The following is a 27,120-nucleotide window of genomic DNA, read 5'->3' as shown; positions in this document are numbered from 1 at the left end:
AAACATTCCATCAAACTGTTGTTCAAGTGGATCAAAGAGATGGAAATCATTAGGGGCAAGGTCAGGGTTGTGGAGCAGAGACTCTAGATTAATGGTCTCTTGGGTTTCATGAATTGTACACATAGTTGTGCAACAGTACAGCACAACATTCACAGCATCTACAGACCTTTTGAAAATGCACAAGAAGCATATGTATTACAATCACCATGTTCTTTGCTGGCAGCACAGCCATAAAACATTTTTTGTTTCTGGTGAACCATGATGCTTCAATTTCTTTCTTGTTTGGATTCAGGTTGAAAGTGGAGAAACCAATTTATCTCATGATTCCATTTATGATGATGCAAACGTTGAAAATTATATACTTCACTGGTTATGAAAGCAGTTTATTCCTTTTTATGCAGCGAGGTTCCAGAATTTGATAAAGATGGGACAAGTACAGTATTACGTAAGTCTGGCTTACGTAATACTAGACTTACAGAAATTCAACTTTACCTAAATTTTTGCTGGCTGGTGCAAACTTAAAATCGTGGAAACGTATTTTGTATCCTGTAGGAATAAATGGACTGACAGCAGACTCTCGATTTACTGGGATCGGTTTAACCGGGACACTTCAAGACCCCAAATAAAAAAATAAAAAATAAAATCAACTGGAAATCATAAAATACAAGTAATATACCTAGAATAGATATAAACAGATGTTTTGCAAGTCGTAAATAATAAGCGATAAGCAGGGTGTTATGAAGTCGTCATTGGGAGATTATTATCTTGCAACCCCCATTGTCTTCACACCCGATGCTCAAAAAAAATTCCAGAGAAATGTTTAGCTTGTTTTAGTGCGTCGCTTCGATTATTCTGTTTCGTCGCACCGCAAAGAGAAAAATTGTTTCGTTATTTATGTCAGGGATAACGAAAACTTTTTTTTCTTCAGAAATCGGGAAAATGATGGATAAACGCAAATGAGTTGCACTTTCAATTAAACAAAAACTTGAAATTATTCAAAATCTATAATGAACCATTATAATGTTGGTGACCAAACCATACGCAACATTGTAAAAAATAAAGGGAAGCTATTAGATTTAAAATCAACATCGAAAAAAAAATAAAGGGAAGCATCGTATTGGACACGCGAGTAGTGCGTGGTAAGTTTTTATCTATCGCCATATTTTTTACGTAGGTTGCTGAACATTATTGGATCTAGTAGTAAATCCCCGACTTACGTAACTTCTAACTTACGTTAATTTTTTCACTCAGTTTTTTTTTATTTTTTTAGGATTGTAAAATTTAAAACAGAATTGATTGCAATAACATGCAATCAATCTTTATTGATTGCATGTTATTGCAATCAATAAAGACGATTACGGCTTGCACCAATTGCACAAGTGAGATATGGAGTCACAAGCTTAAAAATATGAATGAAGAGAAGATTTTTAAAATTTATTTATTATTTTTTTTTATATGGCTGAAGATTTCAGTGAAGACGACACACATTTCACTATAATAACGTAAAATCCCACAGAATTCCAGCTATCGGTATCATTGCAAATGAAATGCGATCGAGTTTACTACCCGTTTATAATAAATTACAGTAACAGAAAAGCCCAATAACTCAGAATGTGCAAATTGTTTTTATTGTTTTATGGTAGTGACCTCCAGAAAGGTGTTTTTGTAAAATGTGAGCTCGCGTGGGGTGATAATAGTGAGCCTTAATCCTGTGAAATTTTTTATATAAAGTTTTTCATTTTGAACGTTATCATGGTGCCGACTAAGAGTGACAGTGGTACTAGTAAATCCATTAAAAAAAAAAGAAAAGCAATCGATTCGGATCAGAAAATTAAAATAAGGGTGTTTAAAAATGGTCAAACATGAACAAGTATCGTGCGGAATTTAGATTTGTCAGTGTCAACAGTGAACACAATAATAAAGGAAAAAGACAGAATACGAGAAGCGGTGAAGGGATTGGTACCAATGAAGTCAACTGTGATAACCAAGGTTACGAAATACATATCAGTTTTTACTGTACAATTTCTTCCTTTAATGTTTTCTTTTCATATTTGCCACTCCAACTTCACTGCTGTTCCCAGATAAAGTTTTTAATCAAACTAATTAAAAATATATAATTATTTTTTTATATATAAAACTAATATATAAAAAATATATAACTATTTTTCTTCATTCTTCTGAGGATATTATGTGGTTTTTGTAATTTTAGCACGTCACGGATATAAGAGCAATATTTTATTTGTCATTCCCTAGTTACGTAAAACTTGACTTACGTAAGAAGTCCTGGAACATATGTCAGGGACTTGCTGTATTTTTGGATTAACCGGGATTGTTATTTTACCATCTATCCCGGAAAATCGAGTCTCTACTGTATTGTGAAAATATCGTAATGTGAACCCAATAACACATTGTGTTTTTTTTTTTTTTTTTTTGGAAGTTGAAATGTTCGCTGTATAACTAAGCTATTAATCTCTTAAAAGGTTATTTTTATAATGGAAATTGCACTACACTTTCATCATTGTCATATGTTCCGTTATAATTATAAGAATCAATTTTTAACATGGGTGTAAATTCCTGTGATTTTACAATGTTATTTTTTTTTTTTTTTTTTAAATTTGATAGCTTCAGTTATCATGATTCTGGTATCTGCTATTTCTGTGCAACTTCATAGAAAATAGCCTTCTTTTCAAGGCTGAAATTTCTACTTTTAATTAACAACTATTCTTTAAACTAAATATATTCTCAGTATGCATAATCTTATTAATATTTATGCTATATAAAAACAACCACAAGGGTAACTTTACAAACATTTTCCACAAATTTTCATTTTGAAAATAGTTTTAATAATTTTGTAATTTTTTTTTTCTTTGTGAATTCCCTGTCCATTGAAATTTAATAATTTCAATGCTAACATAAAGATTTATTGATATAAAAAAAAAACAACTTGCAACACTACAATATTTCTCAGTAACAACACACACACACACACACACACACACACACACACACACACACACACACACACACACACACACACACACACACACACACACACACACACACACAGTGTGTGTGTGCGCAGCACATATTCTATTTTGAAACAGCTTCTCTGCATTAGTTTTTGCAGTTACTGGAGAGAATGCTAACAGGAGGTGCTGTGATCTTTCCAGTGACTGTGACAGCACTTGGGTATCTGCTGTTTAGAAATGACTACAACTATCTATGTAGTCAATCTAAAGTAACTTATATCATTTTTAATTGGATAACATCAGCCATTAGGCAAATCTATTATATTTAAAATTTGAGGCACTGTGTGACTGGTTTTCAAATTTTTTAATGAGGCTACTGGCAGCAAGTAGCCTCGTTAGCAAGCTTATGTCAAGCAGCAAATGGATGTATCAAATCTAAATAAGCAACCAAGTGGTAGATGGGAAGAAAACATCTGATTGGAAACCTAATTTATGTTATGGACATATTAAACCCCTATAGAAAGGTTGTGTGAGGCCAATATTATGACATAATAAATAAAAGGAGGATTGTTTCAAATGCATATTATTGCAATGTTTGAAACAGTTCCAAATAACATTTCTTTATGTCAACTTTTTAATCATCTTTCAGGGGATGCTGTGGCTTCTCCATTATTGGTGACAGTACTTGAACATGTTCTCCTTAGAAATGGCTAGAACTGTCCATGTAGCTAACTTAAGTCTATATTTTTAATTGGATAACTGTGTAACTGCATAGATTTTTTTTTTCCTTCTGATTTACTGCTTGAGTGCTCTTTTGAATTTGATACATCCATTCACCACTCAACACAAGGTTGCTATTATGGCTATCTGTTGTCTTATGAGAAAACTGATAAGTTCCGAAACTGGTCACAGTACCTTGAGTTTTTAATGGATAATGGCTTTGTCGAATTTAGATGAATCCATTATGCATTTAATTTATCCATTATCCTTCTAATTTAGAAGCTATTTCAGATATGACAACCTGTGTTCGAAACAGTTCTTTTCCAGTAGAGTGTGGATAATCTAAACTATTTGGGCCGGGGATAGTTCGGACTTTGGAGCTGTTCTGATTTCCGAACTTATCAAAAATACTGTTTTGGAGGCTTAAAAAGAAAGGTTTAGTAAGTTTAGAAATAAAATTATTAAGTTTTACTTACCTATTTTTATTCATATGTATAGGCGTTAATGAAAATAATTACTTCTTTTTTGCTGCACCATTTTTTTTTTTTTTTTGTTTTCTCACTGTTTTCAGCAAGAGTAGTTGAGTTGGACAGCATTCAGTTTGTTCCTCGTACCAACCATCAGTCTCTAGTGCAGTCAATGCCTCAGCACACATAGGCCCATTGTTGATGTCATTTTCTTTGTTGTCTTCTTCGTCCATATCATTTTAGCTCCAGTTTCATTTAAAACAGGAAACCCTGTAGCAACAATATCTTTTTCCCTCCATGTCATTGCATCACCTTCATCACAATCTTCAAACCCAGGGATTGACTGAAACAAGTTGATCATCTCATTCAGTATTTATCCCTCATCTCCTACAGTTTCTGCTGAAATAGGCCACAGTTTATTCCAAACATTTTTTAAATTCTGTGCAGTGAGTGATTCCCACGCGTCAGCTAACATGTGGCAGCTGTCTTTGAGACAGCTTTATTGTAAAGCTATGATGCTTTCTTTGTTGTTTGCTGCTAAAAGTGAACAATGCAAGATTTGTTTTTTGTAGATTCTCTTTAGCTTTTCGGTGACTCCCTGGTTCATCAGTTCGACAAGTGCAGTAACATTTGATGGAAGAAACATCACCTCGAATCCACCATCTATTTTGTTTAATATTTCCACTGAAGGATGTGATGGCTCATTGTCTTGCCCATTTTGCCTTCTCATTCATGATAAATTCTTGACATTTTGAAGAAAATCATTGGTAAACCATAGATACCCAAGATATCAGATTGCAAAGTGTGTGTGTTGAATAACAGATTACAAAGTGTTATGTTTAATTAGTGCTGTATATATATATTAATTAAGCTATGTATGTAAGCGAAAATTTATTTTTACTTTGCTAACCTGCGGTTAATATTCTTCAGATTTTCACATATCATTTAATTTTGTTAATTGGTAACGTAATAAAAGTAAGTTTGTGCTTTTTATCTTTATTTTTATATCCTGTGAATAATATTCCTCCGATTTTCACTTATTAGAATTCCTATATAATAGAATCAAAATTAAATTCGTAAATGTGGTCACAATAACTGGTGCTTACTGTAATATTTTATGGCATAAACATAAAAAAATAAATTCTGGCTCATTCGGATTATTGACGTTTGGATTTTCGATGCTTACTGTATTAATTAAATTATATTTTATTTTATCTACATATTTTACAATCTAAATTCTCTTTGTCAGTTATAATTGCTAATATACAACCTTCATCTACTTCATATACACAGCTGAAACTCCTAGTACCTGTTGTTGAAAATGATTTCTTTGAATTGGTTGCAGAAAATTCTAGAAATGTGTGTTAAGTATTGCACAATTAGTAAAAATCCATAATGAAGTTAAACCTAACTATATGCATGTGTTGATTGACACACTGCATAAAGTTATTGATAGTAATTTTGCTTTACTGCAGTGCACTTTCCTCCAATTGGTAATGCTCTCCGCTTTATGACATTTGATGCATTGTCTGTTTATCCATGCACTTCACATCATGCAGCAATTGCTGCTGTTAGTGACTGCTCCTTGAATCAAAGCATAGGATGTATGGCAGTTTCTAAATTTGCATTCATACTCTGACAGGTCTGAAGAGTTTTAATTTTCAGAAATTAATTAAAAATATATGATTGTTTACGTGGATTCTTCACAGTTATGTTTATAAAGGATTCAAATTATACATGGCATAAAAAATAAACTTTTTTTTTTTTTTTTTTCAAATTTTCGGGGGCACAGAGGAATTTTGAATTTTTACGTAACGAATGCACGGCATGGCTATGGTCTGCGGTGTAGGAATTTCTCCTTTATTTTACTTAAATATCAACTTTAAAATCAGTAATGAATAAATAAATAAAATGACAACACACATACTACAAAAGTAAAAAAATTTGTTCACAGATCATTTTGAAAGCATGTATTTATAAGAATTACTGTATCGTTTAAAATTTGAATGACCCGCACTTTCTGAAATGTGCTACAGTAAATGTAAGTTATTGTATCTTGTTACATATTAACATTCCTCAGGGGGATTAACAGTAGCCACAGGCAGAGTTGAAAGTGATTCTTGCACTGCTTCTATTGGAATGAGCAGCAGCCTGGAAAGCAAGGATTTAAATGAACTGCTGGGAGTCATCATGGAACAAGTAAATACATGGGCTGTGTTAGGATAACTAAGAGTAAGAACCGCTGCATGTATACTTGCATGTGGACCAATGCTAGGAGTATATTAAATAAATTTGAAGGGCTGATCAAGACATCAAAGGCAGATATTGCTGGGATATCAGAGACGTGGTGTCACACAGATATAAGGAATGCAGAACTGGGATTTGGGGAGTACATCGTCTACAGAAAGGATAGACAGGATAGGAAGCGAGGGGAGGGGGGGTTATGCTATTAGTTAAGAAACACATAAAATCCAAGGAAGTGAAGCCAGTCGACATTGCTGGACAGTGCAGTGTCGAGTCAGTTTGGTGTGACATAAGCATGGGGGAGATCAAAATTGAGAGTAGGAGTGTGCTATAGGCCTAATGACTCTGATGAGTATAATAAGAAAATGTACAGGGAAATAGAGTGGGCCAGTAAATCAGAGAGTCTTATAATGGGGGATTTTAATTTCCCAGATATTGACTGGGACTGTGGGTTCGTCACTCACACACTAGCAAGGCTTTTGTGGATTTATTGGATAATTGTTTTCTACATCAGCATGTTCGGGAGGCAACTAGAGGGAGTAATACTCTTGATTTGATTATCAGTAGTGATTCTTCATGCATTAAGAATCTGCAGATAAAGGAACCACTAGGTGGCAGTGATCACAGTGTGCTGAAGTGGGATTTACTCAAAGAGGTAACCATCAGCAGGTAAAGGGAAGGGTTTTTGCATTCATAAAGGCGATTACGATGGTCTGAGGAAGTATTTAAATTCTATACAGTGGGACTAACTGATGATGTTACCAACAGCAAATTCAAAATGGGAAGCATTCAAAGAACTTATCTTGGAAGCTACTAGGCTTTATATAATAACTAAGAAATATTGTTCAAGCCTAAATGGATGTCAGATGAACTAATGAGACACATGGCAGAGAAAAAAAATGCATGGGATACATACAAATTAACACGTGACACAGAAGCCTATGATAGATATAAGCTGGTCTGTAACCAAGTCTCACAGAGGAGGTTAGGCAGGCAAAGGCAGATTATGAGAAATCTTTGGCAAAGGATGCAAAGAAAAACAGCAAAGAGTTCTTTACTTGTGTAAACTCTAGAAGGAAGGGGATGAATCAGATTGGGCCACTTGATATCGATGATTCAATTGTTGATGATCCTGCTCGGGTAGCTAACAAACTAAATTAATATTTTGCATCGACATTCACACATGAGGACTTATTCAGCGAGGGGAATGCCAGAGGTGAATTCAACTCTGGCAGTAAGCTAGATAATCTTGTAATAACTGAGAGTAAAGTGGAGGAGAAATTGTAGAAGGTAAACACAAGAAAGGCACCTGGGGTGGATGGGGGTCTATCCAGTTATATTAACAGAGGCAGCAAAGGAAGTAAGCAAACCCTTAGCCATAATTATGAGAGCTTTCTTGGACTCAGGGGAGAGGTACCCATAGACTGGAGATGTGCAAATGTGACCTCCAATTCACAATGGAGGACAAAGACTGACACAATTAATTATAGACCTGTGAGTTTAACTTCTGTTCCAGGAAAATTAATGGAGGCACTGGTTAAAGAAGCACTGCAGGATCATCTAGACAAGACTTCAGTTATAGCTTGGACACAGCATGGTTTTCATAAGGGGAAGTATTGCCTGACCAATTTGATTGGATACTACGATGCAGTCACAAAAGAACTGAATGCAGGGAATAACTTTGATATTATATACTTGGATCTTAGAAAGGCTTTTGATACTGTTGCACATGGAAGACTGCTGGACAAATTGAAGCAGTGTGGCATTGAAGGTAAATTGCTGCTATGGGTAAAGGGGTGGTTGAGGGGTAGAGATAGAGTGGTAATCAATGGACACTGCTCATCGTGGACTAATGTTATTAGTGGAGTCCCTCAGGGTTCAGTGTTGGGTTCATTATTGTTTTCTGTATTTATAAATAATATTGATGATGGTATATCAAGCTTAATGTCCAAATTTGCAGGCGATACAAAGGTTGGCAGGGTTGTTAAGGACACTACTGACGCAGTGCTGCTGCAACAGGATCTGGAAAGGTTGAGCAGATGGGCTGAGAGGTGGCAAATGAAGTTTAACTTTGACAAATGTAAAGTACTACATATGGGGAAACAGCAGCCCCAGAGCAACGTATCAACTCTGTGGTACTACACTGACAGTGGTAGAGAATGAAAAGGACCTGGGGGGGTAATTGTGCAGGCAGATATGAAGTTCTCTGAGCAGTGCAGACGGGCTGCAAGAGTATCTCATGGTGTCTTGTCAATGATATACAGGAATTTTTCTAGCAGGGATAAGGAGGTGATTATTCCATTGTATAAGGCAATGGTCAGCCCACACCTTGAGTACTGTATACAGGTCTGGAGGCCTCATTTCAAGAAGGATGTAGAGCTGCTGGAACTAGTACAGAGAAGGGCAACAAGATTAGTGAATGGAACAAAGGGTTGCTCTTATGAAGAAAGGCTTAAGTTTTGCAAATTACAGTGTCTGGAGACTAGGCACCGGCGAGGTGATCTGATAGAGGTGTATAAAGCCTTGAATGGTTTGAGCATGCTCAATGCTGAAGGGATTCTTCCTCTTGCTCAAAATAATCACCTGAGGGGGCATAAATTCAAATTGAGGAAAGACAGATGTAGGTTAGATGTGCGGAAATTTGCCTTTAGCCAGCGGGTAGTTGCTTGGTGGAACAGACTTCCATCCCTTGTTGTGGAGGTTGATAGCCTAAATAAATTGAAGGCTCAGCTGGACAGGTATTTCGAACGAACGGAGAGGTGAAGTGGAAGTTTTTTTTTTTTTTTTTTTGGCTGATGCTGCATAAGCTTGCTTTCTTGTATCATATGCCTCTTCTAATGCTAATGACTGTATGCTACTGCAACAGGATTTACAAAAGTTGGACAGATGGACTGAGAGGTGGCAACTGAAGTTTAACATTAACAAATGCAAAGTACTGTATATAGGTAGCAGTAACCCCAGAGTAACATACCAACTGTGTGGTACTACACTCAGGTGGAGAATGAAAAAGATCTAGAGGTAATTTTGCAGTCAGATATGAAGTTTTCAGAGTAGTCAAGACAGGCTACCAGAGCAGCTCATGGGGTCTTGTCAATGATATACAGGAATTTTGCTAGCAGTGATTGTGAGGTGATTATCCCTATGTATAAAGCAATGGTCAGGCCACACCTTGAGTACTTCATACTGGTCTGAAGGCTTCATTTTAAGAAGGATGTAGATCTGCTAGAATGAGCACAGAGAAGGGCAACGAGATTGGTTGAGGGGAACATAAGGGTTGGTGTTACTGAGAAAGGCTTAAGTTCTGCAAATTGCAGCATCTGGAGACTAGACACCTGCAAGGTGATCTGATTGAGGTGTATAAGGCCTTGATGGTTTGAGCAAGCTGAATGCTCATAGAAGTCCCTTTTGCTCAGATTAGCACCTGGGGGTATAGATTCAAATTTAGGAAAGACAGTTGTAGAATAGATGTGCAGAAATTTGCTTTTAGCCAGCAGGTGGTTGATTGCTGGAACAAACTTCATTGTGGAAGTTGAAAGCTTAAATAAATTCAAGAAAGAACTGGACAAACTTTTGGAGCAAATGGATGAGTGAAATGGAAAGTTTTTTTTTTTTTTTTGGCTGATGTCATATAAGCTTGCTTTCTTGCATCATATTCTTCTATTAATACTCATTCCAATTTTTGATTTTAGTATTTAACACTTTTCCATGTATTGATACAAAAATTTAACTATAAGGCAATTGAAAATATGTATATTTGCACTAAGTTATAATGAATATCAATACCATTAATACTTTTAAAGCTTTCCCCCCCCCCCCAACAAATGAGTGCACTGTTTTGTTTGAATTGAGTTCTCGACTTTTCTTCCTCGTTCGAAAAAAAATGTAACTGAAACTGTTTTTAATATAGAACATGGATTTTTCACAGTTGTTTGTTCATGAAAGATCGAAATTATAGGTGGCATCAAAAAACAAATTATCAATTTTGAATGATTTTTTTTTTTTGCAGGCACAATAGCATTTTGCATTTTATGCAACCAACATAGAGTTAAAAGTAACTTAATCTCATTATATCAACAGTCACATTGTAATATGATTGATATTTTACAGAAAATTTTATTAATGAGGATATTTAAAAAGATTGCTGAAATTTGACATTATTTAGGCCACTAAGAAGTCTACAAGACAATGCATGTAACTAACTTTATGATAATTCTTAATAAGTTGTTTGTTGTGAATGTCTCCTGCTTCAAGCTTTTTATTCTAAAAACCTGTGTTGTTCATTGATGTGTGTGTGTTTTTTTTTTTTTTTTTTTTTTTTTTTTCAGAAATTTCGCCTTGAAGTTGGAGCTCAAAGCATGGATGTTTTAATCAGAGTTTTAGAGACAGATCGCAATGATGCTGAAATAACTGGTTATTCTTTAGATTCTATTTGTAATGTAATTAATGGCCCCCAAGATGGAGAAGGTAAGCAAATTTCTGTATATTTTTAGAATTAATGATATTGTATTTGTAGTGCAACCTTGATGTGCCATGCCTTGTTACACCATGTATGGCAGTTGTAATCACGTACCTGAAGACAGTTATTCAGAGTGTGTGTGGTATATGGAAGAGCACTAATTTCACACTGAAAATTATCAAACATAAGTATCTACCTCTAAAATTGGAATGAACTATTATCATTCAGTTTTATATTCAGGCACAGGGTAAATAGTATTAATATTGGCAGAATGATGCCATAGATTACACAGCACCAGTTAAAAAAATAAATAAAAATTTTTATCAACTTCAATTGCCCATTTTTTTTTTTCTAATAATTTTGTCTAGACCTATAAATTTATTCAAATCCATATCTATAACAGTGGATGGAAATTATTCCAAAAATTAGGTACCCTGGCTGAATGTAAATTTCTAGGCATTAATTCTGCAACGATATGAGGAGTTAAAACATCTTTTTTTAAATTTAAATTCATTTTCAAATTAAATTTACGATCCCTTATATGCATCATGTGAGAAAAAATAAAAGTGCCATCAAAATTTAGTATACTTAACCCTTTAGTCACTTCAGTTAAGTCCTCATGGAGATGCCTAGTTTCCAGACACTACAGTTTATGGAACTCTGGTAAGAAACATTAGTAAGAAAATTCTTTCTGCCTCCAGTTGGATAGATTCCATCAGCCCCAGCTTCTTGGTTTACTTTTATCTGTAGCGATTTCTCTACCAGCATCCTTTCACTTATCATAAAATCATTTAACTACCAATTAGGACTTTAAGGACTTTACAACTAATTAGGACTAAAAGGACTTTACAACTTCGTAAGTATATAGAAATTTATTCAGGAGACATATAATTTATTGAACTGTCATATTGTAGCAAAAAACATCAAGTTTTACCTAGAACAGTCATTTTGGTTCGATGTGACTGCCATTGGTGATATGGCAGACATCCCATCTGAACTCAATTTCCTCCCAAACGTGATGTAACATATTCGGCATAACTTCTGTAACTGCAGTGGTGATTTTAGTTTTGAGCTCGGGAAGATTCGTAGGTAAGGACGGAACAAACACTATCTTTAATGAAGCTCCATAGAAAAAAGTATAGAGGTGTCGAGTCTGGAGAACGAGGTGACCATGCTAACGGCCCTGCTCGACCAATTCGCTGACCTGGGAAACGGTTATTGAGGAATTCCCTTACCTCCATCATGTAGTGAGGAGGTGCTTCATCTTGCTGAAAGTGAAAGCTTTCCATCGTGGTCATCTACATTGAACTGTGGAATGAGAAAATTTTCCAGCATATCCAGATACACGATACTGTTTATGGTTGTCTCATGGAAAAAGAAGGGTCCATAAACTTTTACTTTGCTGAGGTTGCAAAAGACATTCACATTTGGGCTGTCACGAACATGTTCCAGATGTACACATGGGTTTTTTGCTGGCCTAAATCCTGCAGTTGTGGGTGTTAACCCTACCACTAACATGAAATGTTGACTCATCAATAAAGATTGTTGTCCAGTAATGTCTCGTCTTCCTCTATCCAATGTAACATGTCTGCACAGAATTCCTGACTAGCAGCCTTATCTGAGTGAGTAATTTGTTGCACCATGGTAAAACAGTATGGCTGCAAGTGTAAATGCATTCATAACACACGTCAAGCGGTCCGTTGACGCCAGTCTCACGGGACGCACATCACATTGATTTCACAGGACTCTGAACAAACATCTCCACCTTTTCCACAACAGCATCAGAAACATGTGGGCATCCTGGCGAACAGAACAACCTGTCTCAACAAAATTCTTGTGCCATGAGTACATTGTAGGTCTACTGGGAAGCTCCTTTCCATATTTGATGCAAAAATTCCATTGCACTGTTGTTGCAGGTTTTGTTTCTTCGAACCATAACACACACACTCCACTCCTGTGAAAGTAGCCATTTTTGAAATGCAAGCCGCTGGCACTCTCGGTGACGGAATTCGATATTATGGCACTGATATTTTTTGCTACAGTATGACAGTTCAATAAATTATATAAGTCTCCTGAATAAATTTCTATACACTTATGAAGTTATAAAGTCCTTTTTGAATCACCTTGTTTTTTCCTATCTATAAAATATGTATAAATCTAGATGCAAAATAGTTATTCAGTTTGTTAGCAAACCTATACAGGATCATCAATAGTTATACAATTTGTATCCAGTATACTAATGTGATTCATCCCTTTCTTAGTGTTAACATGTGCAAAAAATTCTTTGGCAATTTTATTTTCACTCTTAGTGAAGACTTCTTATAATATTCCTTAGCGTGTCTAATTTCCTGATTAACTTGATTACACACTAATTTGTACTTATTGTATGCTTTATTCTTTGACAATTAATAATTATTCCATGCATTTTCTTCTCTTCCAATAAAATCATCAATTTATCTGACATCCATTTTGGTCTAAATCTTGAACATCTTCTCTTAGCGCCAGGTGGGAAGGAGCAGCAGTCCGTAGAACACGCTTCTTGATTAGCCCGGGGTTCGAGCCCGTCACCACCAAATACGGAGAATGCGGAAAGGTCAGGGAATGACCACCGCATATCCCGGAGCAACCTTGCCTTAGTTGCTAATGCTCCCAAAAAAAATAACCAAACTTCTCTTAGCTGATATGTAATGCTTAGTGGCTTCTATGATTACATCTCTGGCCACTTCCGAATTACCATTTACAACATAACTAACAGCAGGTCAACATCACTGGATTTTAATTCCAAACTTCACTGGTTATCCATTGTCATTTTGACAATCCTTTCCTGGCCAGGAATATTAAAGACACATTCAGGCCATAATTCATGTAGCATTCATACAGTAAGAGCTCGCTTCTCATAGGTATTGTACTATATTGTTTACATTCTGGATATTGAAATGTTTCTGAAATTCCCTTATAATGGGCTCTTTTCCTCATCAACACACTCCAAGAATTTATTGAAGGTCATTATATGGCAGTATTGCTTGAACTTAGCAGTCACATCTGGTTCATGTGTTTGTTAGATTGGTTTTGTATTTGGAAAGGATGATTTTCATCATTTAGTTGTGCCATCCCATCACTAATTCATGTTGTCAAATTTGACTGGATGATTTGGAGTATTGTCAATAATATTATTATTAATAGTAGTAGTGGCCCCGAGTGCCAAGCGAGTGATCATAGCGATATTTCCAAAGTGATTTGAAAGCGTTTTTTCTCTAAGCGACAGATTGTAGAGATTGTTAAAACCCTCTTTATTTATAAAATTATTTAATTTTGGCTTTTTCTAAATAAAGAACTAAGCTTCATATCAAGGAAGGAAAGACCCTTTCTTTTATATTTATATATATATAACCAATTTCTCTAACACACTAACCACTAATCTCTTATCGCTTGGTCACTGGTGGCACCGCTCCTGCCTCCACGTGGCGGGGCTGGTAGTCTGAGTATTAATCTAATACTCAGGGCGAAAAGGAGCAAATATGGATCCATTAATATCACCAACTGTAGAGCCTACGTGCTCGCATGAACTTGAGTCATCTCAAGCAAAAAGAATCAAAAAAGATGATTCTTCACATGACATACCTGCTTTTCTAATTTTACACTCTTTGTCAACGAAACCTCTTAGTAGCTTATCGCCATTTCTTGTGCAGAAAAGCATAGAGGCTGTAGCAGGTACTCCCAAAATTGTCAAACGCCTTCGCTCAGGAGATCTTCTTATAGAGACTTCCCATCCCAGTCATTCTAGACAACTCCTGAAGCAAACGACCTTCGGAGGCCTTCCCATTTCGGTAACCCCGCACAGAACTTTAAACACCTCAAAGGGAGTCATCTCGGAATGGGACCTCCTTAATGTTTCTGAGGAAGAAATTGCCGAAGAACTTAAAGCACAACGTGTTGTCGGTGCTAAAAGAATTATGACCAAACAAGATGGTGTCCTTACACCCACAAGAAATGTTATCCTTACCTTCAGCAGTCCGAATCTACCAGAATCAGTAAAAGCTGGCTACCTTTCCTGTAAGATCCGACCATATATACCAAATCCACTTAGATGCTTTAAATGCCAGAAGTATGGTCATTCTCAAACAGCATGCCAAGGTAAGACAATCTGTCCCCTGTGTGGCTCATCAGACCATTCCCAAACTGAATGTACAGCAGCTACGCCAAAGTGTCCCAATTGCCAGGGTACTCACCCCGCATATTCTAGAACTTGCGAATTATGGAAAACGGGAAAGAAAATAATGAAGTACAAGGTAGAGAAAAATGTATCTTACCAAGAGGCACGTAAACAAATATTAAATGTGATCCCTGCCAAAACATATTCCAATGCAGTTAAAAACACTAAAGAATTTTCTACACAGACTTATATTACTATTCCTCCTAAATTATCTCTTATTCAATGGGCTAGATCCATCCTTGCGGATGGTGAGACACTAACAGCAACAAAGACAAAAAGTCCATCAAATTCTACTAATACAAAGCCATCCAAGCCACAACAAGACGTTCCAAACTCAGGCACATTATTAAAGGAGAAAGATGTTCATCGTACACAAAATAAACCAACTGAACGAACCATGGAAACCGATGAGAAATTAGACAATGATGATGCTGTTCTCATGCTTCATGCTGATGATGAGATGGATATTACTCGCCCAGTATTTTCAAAACGAGAGAAATATAAACAGGATCGAGGGAAAAACAAACGATCAGACCAATCCATCTAACCTAAACCCAAGTAATGCAGAAAATTATTCAATGGAATTGTAGAGGACTAAGAAGTAATCTTGATGAATTAAAATACCTAATGCACCAGCATGATCCTGCATGTATTTGTCTACAGGAAACTTATTTATCATCAAATTATAGCCCACACTTCTCACGGTATACACTATATAGACGTGACAGATGTTCCGATTCTCCAGCAAGAGGAGGAGTAGCAATATTAGTTCGTAGTAATGTACCATCGAAACCCGTTCAGCTTTCCACTAATCTAGAAGCAATAGCCGTTCGTATTGTTCTTGGGATTAATCTCACCCTTGTCTCCATTTATATTCCACCAAACGTTTCATGTTCCATTGCAGAACTTGATAATTTACATAATCAACTACCCCAACCTGTATGCTTTCTAGGTGATCTAAATGCTCATCATCCTTTGTGGGGTTCCCCGAACATGGATCGTAGAGGGAGGATGATCGAAACTCTACTTGATAACCATCACTTAACACTACTGAATACCGGTGTGCATACTTATATTCACTTGCCTACAGGTTCTAGCTCTGTTCTGGATCTCTCCATATGTTCCTCGTCCATTTATCCTAGCTTTGATTGGACAGTATTAACTGACCTTCACAACAGCGATCACTTTCCTATAATTTGTGAAATACAGACGGATACAAACTATACATCTAACCAAAAAATTACGTGGAATTTTCACAGAGCTAACTGGGAAAAGTTTTCGAAAACAGTGCAATTTGATAACCATTTGATTCTTTCTGCATCTATTAATAATGCCACTAGACATATAGTAGAACAATTACTTGAAGCTGCTACCAGCGCAATACCGAAAGTTAACCTTACGAAACAAAGGTACAATAATTGGTGGACAAGGGACTGCTATCTTGCCAAAAGGAAACAAAACAAAGCTTGGAACACTTTTCGCCGAAATGCTACAATGGAGAACCTTATAAACTATAAACGGCTGAAAGCTGAAGCACGCCGAATTCGTCGAAAAGCTAAACAGGATGCGTGGATTCGATTCAGTTCTACCATCTGCAGAAACACTGACCCCAGAATAATTTGGAGAAAGATCCGTATCCTAAGTGGAAAGTGTCAACAAACCAAAGCCCCAATCTTGTCCTGGAAAGGAATAGATATTTCTTCTCCAACTGATATTGCAGAGGCTTTAGCACAAACATTTGCAGTCACTTCATCATCTCAATCTTATGAAGACTCATTTAGACGCAAAAAAATGTCCATGGAAAAATATAAAATTAACTTCGTTACAAAACAACCTCATTCTTATAACCTTCCGTTCACTATGAATGAACTCAACGAAGCTCTCCAGAATTCTAGAAATAGTTCTGCTGGACCAGATGGCATTTTCTATATAATGCTTTGCCACCTGAACTCAAACTCAAAATCTATATTACTGAAATTTTACAATAGAATCTTTGAGGAGAATGTTTACCCTGATACATGGCATCAGTCAGTTGTGGTAGCCATAGCGAAAGCCGGGAAAGATGCTTCCTCTCCCAATAGTTATCGTCCTATATCTTTGACCAGCTGTTTAGGAAAGATAATGGAAAAGATGGTACACAAGAGACTTGTCTGGATTATTGAAGATCAAGATGCTATATCATGCCACCAATTTGGTTTCCGCCGTAACAGGTGTACAACTGATGTCCACATCAAGGTTGAAGCTCACATTCGAAATGCTTTTCTTAAGAAACAGCACATGGTAATGATAACATTCGATATTACCAAAGCATTCGATACAACCTGGAGATATGGAATCCTCCAAGACTTATACAAACTTGGACTGAGAGGTAACCTGCCTAGATTCATTCAGAATTTTCTTCACCTCAGGACCTTTCAAGTAAGATTCCAGAATGAGCTGTCCAAAATTCACACACAAGAAGAAGGAATACCTCAGGGATCGATTTTAAGTGCCACACTCTTTGCATTACGTACCAGTAGCATTATAAGAGACATCCCAGCCGCGGTAGAAGTTTATATGTATGCAGATGATCTTGCTATTTCCTGTCAATCATCGAACATGGCTACCATCGAAAGACAACTACAGATAGCAATAAACAAAATTGAAACTTGGACAGAAAGCAACGGCTATCAATTAACCGAGGGGAAAACAGCAGCAATACACTTCTGTAAATTACGATCGCTTCATCCGGAACCTGTATTAAAACTGAAAGGCAGAGAAATACCGATGACAGACTGCATAAGATTATTGGGTCTGAATTTAGACACCAAATTAAATTTTCGTAAACATGTGACCTATCTACGAACTACGTGCCTCCAGAAACTAAACATCCTTCGTGCAGTATCCTCAACATCTTGGGGTGCTGACAGACAGTCACTGCTCAATTTATATCGTGCTCTAATCCGGTCACGATTAGACTATGGAGCCATAGTATATGCATCAGCTAAAAACAGCATCTTACGGTCTGTGAACACCATTCAACACAGTGCCCTTCGATCAGCACTAGGCGCCTACAGAACCTCGCCAGTTCAAAGCTTGTATATAGAAGCACACGACCCTCCGCTTTATCTTAGAAGACAACGCCTACTCTGCCAATACGCTGCTAAAATAAGAAGCTTTCCAACTCACCCCTGTTGGGTATATCTCAACCAACCTTTATGGTCAACACTTTATGAATCCAAACCTAATGAACCCAGACCTGCTGGAATTCGTCTTCAAGAAGTAATAAAAAAGTGGAAACTCGATCTCAATAAAATTGCGGAAAATGAAAATATGCCTTTACCCCCATGGAATAGACATCATATAAACATTGATCTTTATTTTGCTCAGTGGTCAAAAAATACCATTCCACCATGTAATATCCGACAGTTGCATGCCAACTATACTTCGCAACACACTGGGAAACTCATAATCTATACGGATGGATCTAAGAGCCAATCACATGTAGGTGCAGCAGCCGTGCTCCCATCGCATGTAATTTCAGAATCCCTTCCAGTTGAGTGCAGCATTCTATCTGCAGAACTATATGCTATACAGCTTGCATTAAGTGAAATATGTCAACAGTCGTCCCTCTCTGTCCTAATATACTCGGATTCACTCAGTGCTATTTCAGCCATACAGGGTAAACGACATTCTCGTCATCCTTTCCTACAAGAAATTGACTTTCTAATCAACATCTGTCAAAAGAAACAATCTGATATAACCCTTTGCTGGATCCCAGGACACTGCGGAATAGAAGGCAATGAAAAAGCAGACATTGCAGCTAAGTCAGCATCAGAACTGCCAAACAGAACAATGCTAGTTCCACACACTGATTTTAGTCCAATAATTATTAGAGAAAGTGAAAATGAATGGTCCCAAATATGGAAAAATGAAATCAACAATAAACTACATGAAATAAAACCTAATCCAGAAATATGGAACTCAAGCATTAGAGAGAGCCGCAGAGAAGAAGTAATACTTGCCAGACTGAGAATTGGCCATACTCATTTTACTCATTTTCATCTATTGGCAAACAAAAATCCCCCACTCTGTTTTCAATGCCAAGTTCAACTTACAGTAAAACACATTCTTTTGGTATGCCCTCGATTCAGAAATTCCAGATTCCTTTGTTTTCAGAGTTTATGCAATAACCAGAATCAAGTTACTCTTCAACAGATCTTAGACAATTCTGCGAATATAGATGAATTATTTAAATTTATTCGGCAAATCAGATTTGATAAACAAATCTGAAAAAAAATGTTTGATTTACATTAAAAACTTGGAAAGACACATCTTGGCCATTGATGCCCTTGTGTCTTTAAACCCTTAAACAACAACAACAACAACAATAGTAGTAGTGGCAAATGATGCAAGAAAGCAAGCTTTTACAGCATCAGCCAAAAAAAAAAAAAAAAAGTGCCAACACTTAATTTCACATGTCCGTACCCTCAAACAGTTTATCTGATTCTTCCTTGAATTTATTCAAACTACCTACCTCTACAACATCAGATGGGAGTTTGTTCCAGCAATCAACCACCCTCTGGCTGAAAGTAAATTTCCTCACATCTGACTTGCTGCCATCCTTCCTCAATTTAAATTTATGCTCTCTTGTGTGTAGTCTGAGCAAGAGGAAAGATGACATCAACATTTAGCTTGCTGATGTCATAAAATAACCTCACAGATGTCTACTCCAGATATACTTCTTCATATATATATATATATATATATATATATATATATATACTATCATTGAATTATATTAAATAAAATTAAATTATAATAAAATGAATAAATAATTAAGCATTCATTAGAGGCAGCGACATGCAATTCCTCCATATGAAGCTGAAATACATCCATTATTTTAAATTAAATAAAACATAAGCCAGTAGTATGGCAAAAACTGTAGAGCGAAAATTAACATAAAAATAACCCAAATAAACAATCGAACGAAAAGAAAGAATAGATATAAATAGTAGCCCAGAAACCCTAATATAATTTCAATCTTTAAATCCAATTAACAAAAACTATACAAATTTTAGGATAATGCCAATTAGTTATTAATTTAGCGGTACCCCCCCGAGAGGTACCAGTTCCGAAAGACGTGAAATATCACCCAAAGAGGGTTAAAGGAACTACCAAACGATAACAAAATCAAAATAAACTAAATCGGAGAATGGAAGGGTGGTTTGGTTCTTCGATATTTCCGCCTTTGCGATGTTTTGTATGACGATTGAAATGCAGCGATTCCATGACCATTATTGGCCTCGTGGTCCTCTGTCGATATGGGGCATGATGGTCAGTCTATTCTATTTTATTTTAGTTTATTTTGATTTTGTTATCGTTTGGTAGTTCCTTTAACCCTCTTTGGGTGATATTTCACGTCTTTCGGAACTGGTACCTCTCGGGAGGGTACCGCTAAATTAATAACTAATTGGCGTTATCCTAAAATTTGTATAGTTTTTGTTAATTGGATTTAAAGATCGAAATTATATTAGGGTTTCTGGGCTACTATTTATATCTATTCTTTCTTTTCGTTCGATTGTTTATTTGGGTTATTTTTATGTTAATTTTCGCTCTACAGTTTTTGCCATACTACTGGCTTATGTTTTATTTAATTTAAAATAATGGATATATATATATATATATATATATATATCCATTTCATAAGTTGAGGCTTTTGCCCTCAACTTATGAAAGACTTTTTTTTTTTTTATATGCAGAAAAATCTTGACTTTCTTGTACCACAGACCAATATTAATACTAATAGTAATATAATTAATATTGTAGTCAATTAACTAAAACAGTATTAAATTACAATTATATTATAAATGTTTGTTATTAAACTGTTATGCAATAATTAATCAAATTAATTTATTTATGAAATAATTTTAGAAAAAAATAGTGGGAATCAATGGTACACTGTTGATATTTGACCATAGGTACCAAAAATACTGGTTATGTAAGTCTAACACTAGAAGAAAGACGTTGCATTGGCCCACTTAACATGAATGGCATAACTGTTTCTGGTCTTCTTCTATAAGTTGCCTACAAACTGAATAAATATTTTGTATCTACATCTATACATTAAGAAGTTTTTAGAAATGGATTTAGCAGGCATTTATTTAATACTGTTGGAAGTAATATGATTTTAATTACTGAAAAGAGAAATTGCTGTAGCTAAAAGTGAGGAAAGCACCTGGGCTGGTGCAGTACTACCCCAATTATATTAATAGAATCAGCAAAAGAGGTAAGCAAATGTCTGTAATTATAAGAGCATCCTTGGATTCAGGGCACTGTTCTTATTGACCAGAGAAACCAGTATCCCCTAGTCACACGGTTGGTTCAAAGAATGAAGGTAATTGCATACCTGTAAGTTTGATTTCTATGCAAGAAAAGATTATGGAATGAAAGAAGTTAAAGAAGTAATGCAAGCTCTTGTTGATAAGGGTAATCACTGCATGGCTTTGTTAAGTTGTTATCAGGCCTGACCAATCTTATTAACCGTTCTTGAGGGCTTCTCAAAGGAACTGGATGCAAGGAATAATTTTGAAATTAGTTACATTAAATAAACTCTTTTGATACTGTTTCAAATGAATGATTGCTGTATAAATTTTGTGCAAATTATGGACAAGTTACTTCTGTGCATAAGGGGTTGGTTAGTTGGGGGGAGAGGGGAGTTATAAATGGTGGTTGTTTCTGAACAAACATAATGAGTGGAGTACCACTAATTTGGTTGGTTTTTTGGGTCCTTTACTATTTTTAATATTTATCAATGATATTGATGTAGGAATTTTGGATTTGTGTCTAAATTTATTGATGATACAGGGGTGAATAGAGTGGTGAATATCAGCATTCACGTATACTTCATGATTTAGATAAAGTAGGCAGATGGACAGAAAAATAGCAATTGAGAGTCAAACATGATAAATGCAAGATAGTGCATTTTGATAACAAGTAATTGTGGAATAATATGCCATTTGTGTAAACTCATTAGTTGACAGGAAAAAATAATCTAGGGATAATTATACAGTTTAACATGAAGCTCTGAGCAGTGCAGAACAGCTTGTGAGGGTTCTGTTAAAGATATATAAGAAATTCCATACCAGTTCTGCAATACTACGTGGACACTGATAATGGGCAGTCAGCTCTGTATTTTCGACTTAACAATTTCCACATCTTCAAAATTAGCCTCTTAATGATTGCATTATTATGTTTTCAGTAAAGGTTTTTTCTTTCCAGCTTGTTCCAATGAACTTACTCATTTTACCTTTAAAATTTACATGGAGTGCAGTGTTGTTCAATCTCTTATTACAGTTATTTAATTCCTGTGTATGTATTTCTCCCAAGAAATTAAATATATATAAGAACTTTGCCAGCAGGGACAAAGAGGTTATTGTCCCATTGGAAAAGGCACCGGTTTGGGAAACCTAATTTTAGGCTTGGAAAGCTCATTTGAGAAAGACATGGATCTCTTGGAAGTGGGGTTACCACCATACTCCTTTAAGAGTACGTGTACTCTTTTTTGGGTGGTAAAACAGCGTACTCTTACTTTTCACTTATCGAAGCTGAATGTACTCTTTTTGAAACTGTTTGAAATTATAAAATAAAAAAAATCAGATTATCTAATGCTTCTCTTCCATCACATATATTTCACACATTACATAGCTCACAAATTCCACACAACAAATTGCAAGCAGCAGCAAACGTAACGAATAATAACTGTGTATGCCCAGTTTTTGCCTCGTTTGATTTGAATTGTGCGACGGCACTGCCACTGTAGCAACACCCATCCCACCTAGACACGTAACCTCTGTGTACCAGACTTGACATATTCGAGATTCGAATAAAACTAAAGTTAGAAAAAGTTTAATTATTTTGTAACGTTCATTGAAATTCCTTGTTGTTTATAAGGATTAGCTATTACTATTACAGTTACCAAGTCATCGTTTTATTCGCAAAGAACGGAAATAAAGAAATTGTCTTACAAAAATTTTATGATGAAAATCATAAAATTTTTGTGCAAAATTATGTTTAAAGTACTCCTTTATATAATTTTTTTTTTTTTTTTTTTTTTTTGTTTTCCTTGTTTTTAGCGTATAACAAAGTTATACCATAAGTTTTATCCAGTTCTAACTACTTACTTATTCTATTGTAGAATTTTACCATTTTGCGTGATAATTAATAATTATATATAAATATTTAATAGGACTCGAAAGAATGTCTTGGTGAAAAAACAAATTTTCTGATGAGTTTCAGGAACAATATCCAATGTTCAAGAATGCTAAGGTTTATTGTGAAGCATACTGTGAGGTTTGTCAAGTGACAATTTCAATTGCCAATAAAAGACAAGCTGATTTGAAACAACATTTAAGCTTAGCAAAACATACAAAAAGCTGGTAGAACTGCTGGTAGTTCTACCAGCAGTTCTACAGAACTGCTGGTAGAACTACCAGCAGTTCTGTAGAACAGTTCTGTAGGTAGAACAGAACTGCTGGTAGTTCGAAGAAAATTGACAGTATGTTTATCATTCAAAACACTACAAAAGAATTAAAGATGTTGGCTGCAGAAGCAACTCTGGCTTTTCATGTTGTTACCCATCACCAAAGTTATAAATCTTGCGAATGTTCAACCAAATTGTATCGCAAATTATTCAGCGACTCTGAGACTGCTTCAAAATGTTTCCAGCGCCAGAACAAAAACTGCAGCAATCGTTAATGTTTTTTTCACCCAACTTTGTGAACACTGCTCTAGGAAGGATCAAGAGTGAAAAAATTCCATACATTGGAATATGCATGGGTGGAAGTAATCATGGAGCTTTGAAAATATTTCCTGTTCTCATCCAATATTTTGACAGAGAATATAGGATACAATTACGTATGCTAGAGTTAAAATCATTGAAGAATGAAAAATTGGAGACCATATGTGATTTAATTACCATACCATTACAAAAGTATCATCTGGAAAGGAAGTGTATCGCGTTTACTGCAAATAACTGCAACACCAATTTTGGAGGTCTGCAGGAACGGGACAAAATAATGTTTTCTTCCGTCTACAAAATGCTGTTAAAAAAGAATTGATTGCAGTTGGATGCCCAACTCATATCTTGCACAACTGTGTACAACATATTTTGGATGGTCTACCAATTGATATTGAACCTTTGATCATGAAAATTTATAACTACTTTTTCTTTTATAAAATCCTAACTGAGGCTCTAAAAGACTTCTGCAATTCTGTTGAGGTAGAATATCGAAAACTGAAACTGCTTTCTCATGCCCAGACCAGGTGGCTGTCATTATTTCCTTGCATACACAGTGTTGCAAATGTACCTGGCACTTCAAAACTACTTTCTGTCGCAGGAACATCCACCAGTGTTAATAAAATTATTTTTGAAAATCTGCTAAACAAAAGTTATTTATGGTTCTTTCACTCGCTCATGAACGTTTTTCACTGCAATATTGAGAAGATTGAAAAAGAAAAAAATAATTAAATAGAAACCTTGGACATTTTAGAAAGCATGGAAGATATTTTACTTGCTCAAGTCTCAATTTCTTCCGCTCAAAGTAAAAGAAATTTTAAGAATTAATTGTAATGAATCAAGATCCGGCAATATAAAGGGAGAGTTTGTCAAGGTATATATATATATCAGATCTTTGGAATAAACTGGACATCTCTAGAATTATTTAAAAATTTTAAATGGATGAAATTACAGGACAAGCCAAATTGGGACGAAATTGAAAAAACTCTTGTATATTTAAAATTGAAAACTATAGAAATCGATGATGTTTTACTATTCGACCAATTTACTAACTTGAATAAATTTTTGGATAATATGCAGAATTTTCTATGAAAAAATCATCAGATAAATGATGATTTTTTCATAGAAGATTACTTCAAAAATGTGAATAAAACTGCGAGTTCAGAGTTTTTAAAAATATGTTCTTTCGTTTTTGCAATACCAAGCCACAATGTTAATGTTGAAAAAGTCTTTAGCATGATGAATGCTGAATGAAATAGATTGGCTGTTGAATCCATGAAAAATTTGTTAATGGTTCAGTATAATTTCAAAGGGGCTTAGAGGGGAACAGGCATTCTGTGTGTTATCAGACACCCAATCTAAAACACTGATGGATCCAATATCTTTCTATTTCAGAAGATTTAGGACAAGTTTGGTTGGCCTGCCTCCCTAAAATCCACTCGTGCAAACCTTCTCGATGGTAAGCCCTGTTACGTCACTTATGTGGCAACGAATATGTAGAGTGGTTCTCTTCAAGATGCCTGGTCAGCGTGAAGAGAAAAAGATCAAACCCTCCAGCAGATGACAGTAAGACGAAACAAATGGCTCTCAGTCCCCAGCAGCTTTCACTCTCCCTCTTATGGCATTGAGAGGATCAGAGTGGAAGCAGAGGGTGCTAAGAATCTCTGGGTGCGACAAGGCTGCCATGCACGGAAACTGAACTTGGCCTGTTACAACGTAAGATCGCTCATTGGTGAAGACAGGATATTAGAGCTGAAAAAGGAACTAGAAAATGTGAATTGGAATATCATCAGTTTGGCTGAAACAAGAAGAAGAAATGAATCACTTATAAGTTTATCAAGTGGAAATCTGCTGTACACCAATGGAAACAGTGAAAGGAGTGAAGGTGGAGTTGGCTTTCTGGTCCATAAAGATATAAAAAACATTTTGGAATTCAAAAGTACATCACCAAGGGTGTCAAGACTACTACTCAGGATTTCTAAGAGGTATAAAGCTAAAGGTTATAATGATTAATGCACCAACATCAAGCCATGATGATGAAGAGGTTGAAGAAATGTACACCGAAATTGAGTGTCTTCTAGATGAACAGAAAACTCACTACACTATCATTATGGGGGACTTCAATGCTGAGGTTGGAAAGAGACAAAACAGTGCAGAAAAGGGGAACTATAGGAAATTTTGGAATTGGTGAAAGAAATGAAAGAGGTGAAAGACTTGTGGAATCTCAAGGAATGGAAGCAATGAACATTTTTTTTTTTTCAAGAAAAAGGTGAACAGAAAGTGGACATGGAAGAGCCCAAACGGATTAACAACTAATGAAATAGACTTCATCCTCACTAACCGAAGATTATCGTGAATGATGCTACTGTCCTGAACAAGGTAAATGTTGGAAATGATCACAGAATGGTAAGATGCACATGATATAGATGTAAGAAAAGAAAGGAAAAACTGACTCGAGTAAATAATACAAATAATACAAAGGTCTTTGAGATAACAGAAGAGGATAAAAAGCAGTATGTAGTGGAACTTAAGAACAAGTTTGAGCTTCTGCAGACTGCTCAGGACCAAGATATCGATGAGGAATATTACAACTTTCTGAAAGTGATGAAGCCCAAACCTATAGGTAAAAAGAAATCCAAAGAAGAAAAAATTAGTCAAGAAACACTTGTCATGATGAACCAAAGACGACAAATGAAGAGCAAGAAAAACACTGACAAGGAGAACATTGAGTATACTGAGTTATGCAAAGCCATTAGAAAGAGAAGCAGAGAGGCAGAGAAGCAGACATAAGAAGATTTAACACAAGTAAAGTAGAACAAGCATTAAGGGAAAACAAAGGATTTAAATCAGCAGCCATGAGCAGTAATACAGAAAGACAAATGATACTGAAATTGAAGAATAGTGATGGTGTAGACTCTATAAAGAATTATAAGGAGCGAGGGAATGATGCCAGCAGTGGCATCAAGATGGATCGCAAATTAGTAACCCATACAACATACTTGATATCCTTCCTGATGAGGTAGAACATGCGTTGAAGAAAATGAAGAATCAGAAAGTTCCAGGGGAAGATGAAGTTACTATAGAGTTGTTAAAATTGGGAGGAAGAGACATGACACAAAACCTGGCAAGACTCTTCACAAAATGCATTAGAAAAGGTGTGGTGCCTAAGGAGTGTAATAATACAGTCATAGTTTTGCTGCATAAGAAAGGAGATAAATCAGAAGTTGGAAATTATAGACCAATTAGCTTGTTATCCCACATCTACAAGTTGTTCA

At 35.7% G+C, this 27,120-nt stretch overlaps 1 protein-coding gene across 1 annotated transcript in view; it reads left to right on the top strand.

The window, feature by feature from the left end:
- p115 (General vesicular transport factor p115) overlaps positions 1-27,120 on the top strand; it is a 262,239-nt gene that overhangs the window by 37,327 nt on the left and 197,792 nt on the right. Inside the window, exon 3 of the mRNA XM_090380276.1 lies at positions 10,726-10,864. Within this exon, the coding sequence (XP_090236402.1) occupies positions 10,726-10,864 (139 nt within the window). The remainder of the gene's footprint in view (positions 1-10,725; positions 10,865-27,120) is intronic.

The sequence above is a fragment of the Mastigoproctus giganteus genome, chromosome 8, assembly GCF_048544385.1.
Source record: "Mastigoproctus giganteus isolate SK-2022 chromosome 8, ASM4854438v1, whole genome shotgun sequence".
Taxonomy (NCBI): Eukaryota; Metazoa; Arthropoda; class Arachnida; order Uropygi; family Thelyphonidae; genus Mastigoproctus; species Mastigoproctus giganteus.
The sequence above is the reverse complement of the archived record's forward strand: the minus strand, read 5'-3'. Positions and strand labels throughout refer to the sequence as shown.